The sequence below is a fragment of the Castor canadensis genome, chromosome 11 (genome assembly GCF_047511655.1).
Source record: "Castor canadensis chromosome 11, mCasCan1.hap1v2, whole genome shotgun sequence".
NCBI classification, from domain to species: domain Eukaryota; kingdom Metazoa; phylum Chordata; class Mammalia; order Rodentia; family Castoridae; genus Castor; species Castor canadensis.
Genome location: NC_133396.1, coordinates 108949911 through 108962725, shown reverse-complemented (window position 1 = coordinate 108962725; position 12815 = coordinate 108949911). Strand labels below are relative to the sequence as shown.

The window sequence follows — 12815 nt, the reverse complement described above, 5'->3', positions numbered from 1 at the left end:
CAGCTTTATGCATCTATAATGTTTCCAGGGAATTAACAATTTCACTTCCTAAGTGTTTTTAAGAACAGTCTTTCGTATGAATTTTAACATAAAGTATACCCAATGTGTTAGTTTCCTAACTCTACTTTTGCCATCACTGGCAACCTCTTCAACATCTAGAAGTCAGACTAGATAGCATACATTAGGGCTCACCTGTCCTTTATAAACACTATATAGATAGAAAAATAAAACAAAATGCATAGATGTAGGGGACAATCAATCTTGCTTCACCAAACACACATTGGTATGAAGCCCTTTGTACTTTTTCCTGCACCCTCCCTGAGCCAGCACAAATGTAATGTATATTGCTCAGAAAAGTGGTTTTATCATTCCAGTTTCAAAAAACAATATGAATTTTAACAAAAGGATATCTATAAAATGTGTTATTTGCTACCTCTACTTTAACATACTTTGTGCATTTCTGAACATCTAGAAAGACTAGATGTTTCAAATAAGGGCTTAAATTCATCTGCTATATACACTGTAGTATTGAATAACTACACATATGTAACAATGGTTATGTCTTAAAGTGTCTTCTAAATAGGAACATTCTGGCCTAGAACCCTTCATTTCTTCCAATTCCTTCTCTCCTACATTGTGTGTGATATAGATATTTGCCACTTATAGATGTTACAATTTCACTTACAAAAAGTACTTTTTAGAGACAGCCTTTCTGTGAATTTTAACACAAAGTACACAATGTGTTAGTTTACAAACTCTACTTTTGTCACACATTTGCAACCTCTTTAATATCTAGAGACTAGATATTTTAAAATTAGAACTCATTTGTTCAGTATATACACAATATGTACAGTAAAGCAAAGTTAAATGAAATATACATAACATATAGGGTAATGGATAAGCTGAAATTTCCTAGCACACACTAACAAAATACCTTTTGCACTTTCTTCCTTACCACCTCCCTCAACCCAATGAACAAGTGCAGACAGTACACTGTTCAGAGGTAGTTTTACAACTTCATTTCCAAACACAATATTTCTCACATTTTTAAAAGCTATTTGCATAAACTACTTTTACCTTTAAGTACATCAAGCAATTCTAAACATCTAGGACTAGATATTGCATATATGAAGTTGTCTGTTATACACACAGCACTGATAAAAATTGCACATATAGCAATGGTTATAATCTGAGGTATCTTATAAATGTGACAATTTTGGCTTTGAAATATTTCCTCCTCACTTCCTTCTCTCTGCCTTCAAATCAGTGAGAAAGTACAGGCATAATATGTAATGCTAGAGATAGTTGAGCAAATTCATATCCAAAAGATACGAACAGAGAATAAGCTTTCTTATGAATTTCAACACAGAGTGTACAAAATGTGCTAATTTCACTACATAAAACTATTTTGTCCTACACTGGCAGCCTCTTTAATGTCCAGAGACTAGATGTTATAAAATTTGGACTTATTTGTGCATCTTACACACTATATATGCAAAACAAAATGCATAAAAATACAGAAAGAATGGTGTCTGAAAATGTCTAAGTATGAAGACACTAGCATGCTACCATTTGCAATTGCTTCCTTTCCACCTCCTCCAAACCACTGAACAAGTAGACAGTATCTACCATACTACTTAGAGGGGTTTCACAATTCAGTTCCCCAAAGAAATATTTCATATGAATTTTTGCAAAAAGCTATTTGCAAAGTATTATTTTACTACCTCTACATTTAACATATATTAAACACTTCTAAACATCTACATTGAGTAGATGTTTCAAATAAGGACCCAATTTTTGCACAGCAGTCTTCAATGACTGTATACATGTAACAAGTTATCATTTGAAAGTGGCTATGACTTTCTTTGTAGACAAATCTTAATATGTATCTCTGATTACTTCCTTATAATACTATCTGAAAAATATTTTGATGCATATTATTGAATTGTCTTCTTAGAAGATTCTTATCAACTGTATTTTAGAGCTTCTGTTTTTCCACACTCTCAACCACATTGCAAATAAACCAATAACTTTTACTAACTTGGTAAGTGAAAAAAAGTATTTGTAATTTTGCATTTCCTGGAACCCTAGTAAAGATTTCATTTATGTGCTAGTCAGCTTTCTGTTACTGTGACAAATACCTAAGATAAGTCAACTCATAAAAAGGAAATGTTTATTTTGGCTCAAAGTTGTGGAGGTTTTGGTCCATGATTGGTTGTTGCTATTGCTTTTGGGCCTGTGTCAAGGCAGTACATCATGGCAGGAGCACATGATAGAGTCAAGTTCTCTCCTAATAGCAGTGGGAAAACAAAGAAAACAAGACCAGAGGCCCATGCCTGTCCCCTTTAAGGACATATACCTCCAGTGGCCTATGACCTCCTACCAGGCATTACCTCTTAAAAGTTCCACCACCTCCCAGTACCACCACAGTCTGGTAATCAAGTGTTTAACACACAGGCCTTTGGGGGACATTGCAGATACAAACTATAGCAATATGTTTATTGCCCATCATTATTGATTCTCTTGTGAATTTATTATTGGTTGACTTTGTAATTTTTTAGACCCAAATACATATTGCTAAGTTGCTGGCCTAAATGGCTGATTCATTTATATTCTAGTGTGTATTTTTCTTTCTTGTGAATTGTCTCTTTCTCATTTAAGATAGCATGTTTTTTTTTTCCTGACAGAGATGTTCACTCATATTTAAAGGTAGAATGACAAGTGCTAAAAATGTTGAAGGGAGGGGGTGTATACTTGAATTTTAGGTTCTGGAAGCCTGGAAGAATATTTAGCCTCAAGGGCAGAATGAAAACAGAGGGGGATATGGACTGTGTTTTTGACTTCAGCCAAAAACATCTGATAACTATTCCTGGGTTATTACTAAGCTCTGAGAGCATCATTAATTATAGTCTTTTGAAAAAACACAACTAACAAAGATTGTTTTTGTTTCTGTCCATTGTCTGTAAGGCAAGACGAAGAATGAAGAGAAAAAATGAAGCAACAAAATGAACTGATCATCAGGTTATTTAATTACCACTTTTAATTCAATGCCCCAGCAAGCCATATGATGGTGAGCTACAAGAGCTGCTTACAAAATCAAGCACACTTTAGATTTGTATTTTTTCTCTCTCTCCATTTATCTCTCTTTAACAGCTATTCTGATTACTTATTTGAGTCAGAAAATATGAAATGGTTGTATAATGTGATTTAATGAAAGTTTGTTCAATGAATGAATGAATAAATCCATGACATAGATTCAATTGTACCTGGATATGATCAGAGTCATGAATTTGCTTGAATCAAGTGCTAGAAAATCATAATTATTTTAAGTTATGGTCAAATCTGAAGTTAATTTTAGGAATAAAATTTTAACATAAGCTTGAAATCCCTCTAGGAAATGTCATAAAGCAGAATAATCTATATCTATGAGTTAATATTTTATGGTATGGTAGCATTACAAAGTCTCATCATTTTCTATTGATATATTTTAAAAAGAAATGGCACCTGTTAAAGATATGGGAGGAATTTTCTATTTTTAGCAGGTAAATTATCACATGATAAAATCCATTTTGGCACTTAGAAACAGTATTGTATTGCAGGATATTTCTTGATAATATTTGGTCAGATTTTCTTTGATGGTGACTTCCACTGATGAATACCTTATTATTTGCTCTTGTAGAAATTTAGGAAGGAAATTTAAAGGATTATTATTCTGCATCTTAATGTGTGCAGATGAGTGTTGAGGATGATAGAGAGGAAAGAAATCTGGGACATGTTGAGATGAAGTTCTTCATCACTTCTCCTGTGGCAAAGATAATGGTTCATTGCTTTGTTGCTCATCACCTTCTTCTGCTGGTTCTTGGAGACTTTCATCCTCTTCCTTCAATGTTCCAGGTTCCTCTGTTTCAAGCTGTGTCTTGGGGGAGGTCATATTGTCATTATCCAGGCTTTTTAATAGAGTCTCCCTGGTCTCTGGTGCTCTACCTTCCTCTTCTTTGATATCTGGGGCGTGGACCTTTAGTTCTTTTCCTCTTACTCCATTTCCAGGGAAGTGTGTTACAGAAATCTGGTCAGGGCTGTCATCTTCCAAGTGACTTGGAGTCTCTACCTCTAGAGACTGGCTGTTTTTGCCTCCGGCTGTGGACTCTAGTGCCTCGGGGTGTCCATCAGGCTTCATAGTTGCACCTTGGTCTTTGGTTCCTGAGCTTTGACTTTTGTATTCCCCTCTGGCAGGCTGTTCCTGTTCCTCTGGGAGCTTCACATCCTCCCCTCTGACTGATAGCACCACTGCATCCTGCACTCTGCTGTTCTCATTTGGTGCTCTCTGTTTCTGGGGATCTGGGTTCTTGAGACCTCCTTGAACAGACCCTTCCTGTGAGTCTACCTGACTCTGGGTATCCTCTTGCACATGTAGTTCACTTGTCTCTGAGCTGCTGTTACTTTCCTCTGAAGCCAGGCTTTTGGGAGTTTCACAAGACCTCTCATCATTCTGTGAAACTGGTAACTTGGGATCCTCCCCCTCCCTGATGGGTTGGTCATGAGTCTTACTGGCCCTGTTCTTTTCTTCTTCAGACTGCTTCTCTAGTGGTGCCAACTCTTGTGTTCTTTCTCTTGTCCCTGGTGCCCCTTCAACTGCAGGACCATTTTTGCTGATGACAAATGCTTCTGCTATGCCTTCCTCAGTATGTCTTGCCTCTTCTTCTGATTTTCCTTTAGTTTCAGGGTGATTCTGACTTCTTTCTTCTGAGCTTAGATCTTGTGTATCAAAACTTTTTTCAGCATCTTTTTCTTTTGATGATCCTTGGAGTTCCTGATACTTCCCATGCTGTGTTTGGGCTTCCAGGGCTGGGAGCTGAGGTTTTCTCTCACCTTCTTTCTGCCCTGCTGCTCCATGTGTCTTAGGGCTTCTCCTGTCTTCCCTTTCAGCTCTAATATCAGGTATTTCTGAAACATTTCTGTTACCACCTTGTACTGGTTGGTCCTTTGTTTCATGTTTTCTTTCTCGTGCTGGCAATTCTTGGGTCTCAGATGTGTTACTATCATCCTCAGGTTCATGTGAATTTGTGGTCTCAGGTGGTATCCCACCAACATCCTTTCTTGGTGCTTGAGTCTCAGATGCTCTGCTATCATCCCCAGGATCAGTTGATTTCTGTGTCTGAGATGGTTTCCTGGCAGCAGTTTTTCCTGGCAGGTCAGCATGCTTTGAACTGACTTTATCTTCTCTTTGCAAGAATGATTCTTGTGCTTTAGAGTGTTCCTTAATGCCACTTTCTGTAGCATCTTCCTGATCTTCAGATGGTCTCTGTGTTGTTTCTTGTTGTAGTTCCAAGTTCTCTTCCTGTTCTCCACTTTGCCTCTTGGCTGGTTTATCTCCTTCCCTGGGAATCCCCTTTGTAGAACTGTTGGTCTTTTTTGATCCTTTTATTGGCTTACTTGTCTTGAGTTGGGCTCTGTTGTCTTCCAGGGCTGGTACATCTTGGACCACTTCCTGGTTCTGTTCATCTCCTTCCAAGTCCTTAGAGTCACTGGGCTCAGATGCTTCCCATAGCAGGTTGTGAGTCTTGATGTCCTCACTTGGGTCCACTTTATTGTGTTCAACTGCATCATCTTCTTCACTGCTGAGTTGAGCTAATGATGCCATTCGTAAAGGAAGCACCACCTTTTCTTGAGTTGGCAAAGTTCCTCCTGTCTGCTGACCATTTCTGGTGGCTGCCTGAAGGTCCACATCATCTGGCTTCTCTGATTTAGACGCTTTTCTTGGTTCTGAATTTAGTAATGACTGTATGTCACGGTAACAGAGGTTCAATAAGCTAAAGATTGCAAGGACAAATTCATCAAAACTGATGGTGCCTTCACTGTCAATATCTAGAAGATTCAATTTTCTCTCCACAGCATGAATGATATGTGGCTGCATGGAAACACAATGAGAAAACAGCTTATTTATATGTGGTCAAGCGTCCTGAGTATCTGTATGTCTCCCAGGAATGCTCTTTTTTTGACCCTGTTCCTCAAGAGTGAGTGAAATTTCCCCAGAGAGAATTCATTGGTTATGATGCCACTTTTCATCAGAGAGCTATTTTTATGACTAAGAAGCAATTGCATGATTCATAATGCTTTGTGAATCCATTCAGATGTCTGCTTTAATGAAGCAATAGTCCCAATAATAAAAATCTCCTTTTCTCTAAAGGACTGACTAAGCAATTGCACAGGTGAGGCAACTAGACTGCAAAATATTGATCAAGTCTGTGAGAACTGAAAGTTGAAGCCAAGTATAAAATGGATTATGAAGAAGAATTTTCACAGCTCTTGTGAGCAGCTCACCTGAAGAAAGTCTCCAAATTCGCCCTGAAGGAGCAGTTTCAACTCTCTGTAAGTCATCGTTGCCTTGTTACCATCCTCACTGGCATACTTGTGGAATGTCTCGATTATACAGAGGACATCTCTCAGAAGTTGCGGCATCTTTGCAAACTCAGGAGAGACTGCAAGAAAGAACAAAGCTCATTTCCCAGGATAGACCCTTTTTGCCCCTCCTCCCAGCTCTCCTTGCATCACCTCCCCTATTCTATATCTTAAAATATTCTACCTGAACTCCAGGAGTGATTTGGTTTTGCTTGGGACACTGTGGTGAGATCAGATTATAGTACAGGTAAGTATTAGAACAGACATTTCATACTACTCTGCAGTAAACAACAATGCTTATCTGTTCAGAGAACACTTTATTTCAAGAAGAGGGTGAAAAAAGAACACAAGCATAAATATTTAAATGCATAAATGAAGTCAACAGAAGGGGATCAATCCTTTGAACCTCATCTGAGAGTGTCTACCTACTTTCCTCCCACCTTGGCCAGTCCAACCTCCTTGTCTTAGGAAAGAAAGTATAGCCTTTATAGTTAGTAAAGCTTCTAGAGGGAAGAGAAGTAATTGCCAAGAAAGTCAATCCTTGTGTTTGTAGGGAGAAGTAACATATTTTAACCAAGAAAACATGGTTCCATGTGAACTTACTGGAAAATAGAGTTCTGATCCCTCAGTCATTACCTATTACTTAAGTGACTCTACATTTCCATTTTAATATAGAGCTAAGTTCTATGTCTTATTAAAAGAATTCAAGCCAATCATCCAAACAGTTTATATTTTTTTAAAAAAGAAAATGATCAAAGAAGTTCCAAAAGTAAAGAATGCATTTGGGATGGCTGAATGTGCAGTTTAATATTATTAACTGGGATTGACTTATAGCATGTTTCCTCTGAACTACTAATGCAATCTCACATAGAAGTAAAGAAATGCCTGAGACCCTAGGTATGCTCAAGCAGATAGTCCATGAGACTTACCTTGTTCACAGGAGAGAGCAAGCGGTATGTGGGGCAGCGGCTGTGAACTGGCAGCAGGAGCTGCAACCTTTTATTGAGTCTCTAATTGCACAGTTAGAAGGAGACACCCTCTGGGTCTAATGACCTGATTCATCACCACCAAACCCAGTCTCCCTCCTTCTCTGCCCTCAGCTTGTCTTATTTTTATTCCCTTCTTTAGGCAGTTTCAATTAAGTCTTAGCATCAGATTTATCCAAAGGATGGGGAGGGGTCTCCTTTTCATTTACTGCCTTTTGCCTGGTAGTATATTTTGAGGCATCTTCAGGGCTTCAAGGTGGTCTCTCTCTCTTTTTGCATTCATTAATTTTTTTAACCTGAGGACACAATTATATTCCTGTTTGACAAATCACAAGACTGGCAGGGACCTCCAAAGTCATCTGATTCCGGTCTCTGCCTGCCAGATGGCCTGCATTTGACCTAACCCTGAGAGATAGGTGTCAATCATGTGTTTAAAAATAAAAGGCCCCACTTAGTCATGTGACAAAAGTGGAGCTACCAGTTGATTAAGCTATTTTAATGCTCTGCTCTCCTTGCCCAGAGACAATTAGGAAAACAAAAATCTCTTGCAGGGTGTGCAGAACTTTGCTTACCTAAGATGCTGCTATTTTTAAAATGTAATTAAAAATGCCTTGAAAAGGCATTTTTATAATTCAAGGAGCTTAGATGTGAGCACCCATATTACTGTGTTCTCTCTGTAATAGGGAAAAGATGTGGAAATTGAGGGAGGACAGAAGTGAGTCTGAGATACCAAAGGTAAAATGCTTTATTACCTCATAGATCTGAGTCCCTCTTAGAGAAGATTTAATTAACAGGAGAATTAGATTCATTTGTTTTCTTAGATATTTAAAAAGAGAGTAGAGTAAACATCCTTGCCTCTTTTTCAAAGGATGTAAGAAATAGACAACAGAACCATGGAAACAAATGTAAAAGACAAAGACCAAGTCAATGAAGGTGTGAAGATGGGGGTAATTAAATGAGAAAACTAAGGCTGCATTGCTCTGCAGCAAAAATATTGTTCTGAGTTTCCTAATAATCAAGACAAGAACAAGGTAATTGAATGTTTAGGAAAAATCTACTTTGATAGTTTTCTGAGCATCTCTTCCAAAAGGGAGAAGACTTCTACTGAGAGCTGGGATTGACAAAAAAAGGTCATCTTAGTTTTGATTAGTTAACATCCTCTGAGTACAAACTACTTCTCAAACCCATGCCAAGCACTGGGGTGTTTAGGTTGCATAAGTTATGTCTTCTTGCCCTGGAGCTCACTGCCCAGTTCATGAGAAGTGGTTGCAGAAAGCCACTTATGTTCAGGATGAATTGGAGACAAAGACTTAGGGGAGACACAAATAACTGTGTCCAAACATCTGAAGGGAATTAATGGGTGTGGAAAAGAAAGGAAATAATGTTCACTGAACACTCATGACTGTCAGCTGCTTTACATAGGCTGTATTAACACTCACAGCCTTATAGGTAGTAATTATCCTCTTTGAACAGATAAGAAAGTTAAGCTCTTAACTGTTGAGCAACTTGCCTATGGATGTGTACCTAGCAAATGGCAGAGCCCAGATTCAGAACTGAAATGTCTCAAGAATATATGTCTATGGGGCCATAGTCTTCCCCCAACTTGAGTTCCTTATTCTGTTATGCCAGAGAATTCATCTGGAATCAATGGTTGAAATTTTCTAGAAAGCAAACTAGTTCTTATTAGTAACTTTCTAATGAGTAGAGTTGTGTGACAATAATGTGTGCTGCTCCTAAAGCAGTGAGATCTCTGTCACTAGAACTGTTCACATAGAGGCTGAATCATCCATTATTCATTGGTTAGGTTGTAGGAGGAGTCCTGCCATGGAAAAGATAATGCAGGAGTAGTTCATTGAAGAGCACAAAACTCCTCCAACTTTAAATGTCTGTGGTTTTATGTTATAGTTCCTATTTAGTAAGTCGAAGTTGACTCCTGCCCTGTCTCCTGAGCCCTCAAACAGGCACTCCTACTTTTTCAGTGCTTAATCAAGATCATTTAATTAATACTCATATCTGGGTGGGTAATGACTCAGAGGAATAGCAGAGGAGGAACAAGATTGCTCTTTATCTAGTGTTTTAAAAAGTATTTAGACTATAGTACAATAAGCCACAAATAGCTCTACCATTAACAAAGATAACAAAGAGAAGACTGCTCTTTCTTCTCTTAAACAGCTTTCTGCAATTGTCCCTTGGTGTTCTCTTTTCTCCAATTTTGTATGGAGATGGTACAGAAATGTTGATGAGAGAAAGAGAGAGAGAGAGAGAGAAACAATGAAAAAATATTGATTAGAACTATCTTTAACAGCCTACCACTCAAAGATTACAACTGAAGTCTTTTTCTTTTCTTGGCAGTGCTGGGGTTTGAACTCAAGGCCTTACACTTGCTAGGCAATTGTTTTGCCCCTTGAGCTATGCCACCAGCTCACAACTGAGGTCTTGAATGAAGGCTTCAAATAAAACCTATGTGATGGCTACTTTGGAAAAGAATGGTCAATAAAACAAAATTTAATGATTATAATACTGGAAAATTTGGCAAAAAAGAGGGGTTTAAACTTAAACTTATATTTTCATTATCTTTTTTAATTATAAAAACAATAGGAGTTTGTTCAAGATGGTGGTGGACTGAGCCATGATCTTGTCCCTCCTGGGATCCTCTAAAATCAAAGTGTCAGTATAGAAAAGAAGAAAAATAAACTATAATTATGCATAAAACTGAGAGAGAATCCTAAGTGAGTGAGAGATTTCAATACAGGTATGGGAAATGGAAAGAAGATGATTGAATGTTCATGACTGAAACAAAGAAAGGCACAGTCTTTCAAATTGTGTTTTAAGTGCATGGCAGAGCTAAAGCAAGATCTGACCATCAGAACCTGGTGAAGTGCTGGACTCAGAATTAGCAGGCATGATGTGGATGAGTGAGAAGTGATGTTGTAAACAGAAGCAGTGACCGAAGTTTTGTGTATGGGACATGTCTCAGTAGTCATTACCATCTCCCTTCTTCACAGGGCACAGAACACAGACATCTGGGCATTTACTGTCTATTCTCTGTAAAATCCCAAGTGGCCCTTCCCTAAAAAATTGAGCAACCTTCCTAGAAATGCTAAATATAAGCTTCTTGAGGAAAGGACTCTGTGTGTCCGTTAGGAGAGAACCTGGACTATAGTGGGTGCTCTATGAATATTTGTTGACCATTTGATAGACTGACTGAGCACTAAGAAGTCTAGTATAGAAATTGATGCTCCAGGAAAATGCTCTCCAGTATGGCATTTGGGAGTGTGTTAGTCTATAGCCTGATAGGCATTTATTTGCAAGCTGACAGACTCTCCCTAATCTTGTCATAAATTTCCCACTTACTATGACAAGACTTATTTACATGAATCAGGAGAAACTCATATCTTTTTATTTATATAAATGGACAACCAAGAATATTTTTACATATGAATGTCAGCAACATGAAAGACAATGAACAAGATATACAAAAAAAGCTGATACCAGAGAAAATAGGCAAAATACAGACAATAGAAGTTTAAAAACTTTAATGAATATTTTTAATTTCTTGAGGAACCTTCATACTCTTTTCCATAATAGTTGTATTAATTTAAATTTTCACCAATAGTAAACCAGGATTCCCTTTTCTCCACATCCTAAAAAAACTTGCCATCATTTGTCTTTTTGATAATAGCTATTCTAATAGTGAGGCAGGCTAGGAGTAGGGAAGGTTTGGGGTTCATGTAGGTTGCCCAGGTATGGCCCAGACCATTCGCACCTGGCTGGGATCCACCTGTGCTCCTCTCCACCCACTGCTTATTGGATGGGAATCTTCTGGGTCTACCCTTCCCATGGGTTAGTATAGGTTCTAAAAGCACCTGAAAAAGAAAAGCATGCGCTTTCTGCTGGTAGACTCCACATGCACCCCACCATGCTCCCTTTGTATTTCTCTTTCCCTAACATTTAATAAACCCCATTTACATCCACACATTCTGCTTGGATTCTTCCATGCCAGAACACAAGAACCAAGGTTTTGTGGGAACACCCTTTGCTGGTAACAATAGGTGTGAGGTGATCATTGTAGTTTTTTTTGTGCATTTCCCTGGTAATCAGTGATGTTGAACATTTTATATATTTTTTTGAGAAATATCTATTCAGCTACTTTGCTCATATTAATTAATTTATTTTTGCGGCACTGGGGATCGAACCCAGGGCTTTGCTCGTGCTAAGCATGTGCTCTACCACTGAGCTGCACTTCCAGCTCCCTTTGTCCATTTTAAACTGTATTATTTTCTTGCTATTGAGTTGCTTGAGTATCTTATATATTTTGAGCATTAACTCTCAGCCTTCCATTTTTGCATATACATCCTAAGGAAATGTAACAGATATATCAAAGACATATTTGCTTTCCCAAGTTCCATTGCAGCATTATTTACAACAGCAAAGATACAGAAGAAACCTAAATGTCCATCAGCAAATGAATGGATAAAGAAAAATATGGCATAGAGGCACAATGAAATAGTATTTGGCCTTAAAAAAGAGGAAATTCTATCCTTTGACAGATGAGTCTAGAGGACATTATGCTAACTGAAATAAACCAGGTACAGAAACACAAATACTGAATGATTTCACTCAGATTTGAGATCTAAAAAAGTTGATCTCATAGAAGCAGAGAGTAGAATGGTGGCTACCAAGAATTGAATGGGGAAGGAAAATGGGGAGATCTTCATTAAAGGCTACAAAGTTTCTGTTAAACCGGAGTAATATTTGTGGAGATTTACTGCTCAGCATGGTGACTGTAGCTAATAATAATGTATCATACACTTGAAAATTGTGAATATATTTTAAATGTTGTCACCACAAAAACAGATAAATATATAAGGTGACACGTGTTCATTACCTTAATTTCACCATTCTACAATTCACGCATATGCCAAAGCATCACACTATACACTATAAATAACTTGTATTTATCAATTAAAATAAATTTAAAATAACTAATTAATCTACTACAAAGAAATCAAATGAGACAATATCAGGATGCTCTAAAAAGGGGCAATTGGAGAATATAAATGCATTTCTAGATTAAAAGTAACCTGAGAAATAAAAAATTAATAACTAAACCTTCTCAGTATTAACAAAATCTTCTAAGATAGTGTTAGCCAACAAAAGTTTGAATATTTGCACCGTCCAATATGGTAGTCAGTAGCTATATGATCTAGTGTGACTGAGGAACTATGTATTGATTTTTATTTAATATTTATTAGCTGTAATTTAAATGTTAATGGCCACATGTGATTATTGGACAATACAGTTTTAGAATATAAAACAAAAAGAAAGAGAACTTTTTAAGGTAGGAAAAAGGGTAAGAAACATAGAATCCACTTAGATAAAATAGGAAAAAATTAAAGATACATTTATCAAATATTTAATAAAGATTTC

At 37.4% G+C, this 12815-nt stretch overlaps 1 protein-coding gene across 1 annotated transcript; it reads right to left on the bottom strand.

Annotated features, from left to right (window-relative positions):
- Positions 1–3006: 3006 nt before the first annotated feature.
- Tchhl1 (trichohyalin like 1) lies at positions 3007–7471 on the bottom strand. Its single transcript, XM_020155468.2, has 3 exons — positions 7329–7471; positions 6322–6479; positions 3007–5908 (listed from the first exon to the last, which is right to left on the bottom strand). The coding sequence occupies exons 2-3, from the start codon at positions 6457–6459 to the stop codon at positions 3794–3796; spliced, it is 2253 nt and encodes a 750-aa protein (XP_020011057.2). The 5' UTR covers positions 6460–6479; positions 7329–7471; the 3' UTR covers positions 3007–3793.
- Between the last annotated feature and the right edge of the window lie 5344 nt (positions 7472–12815).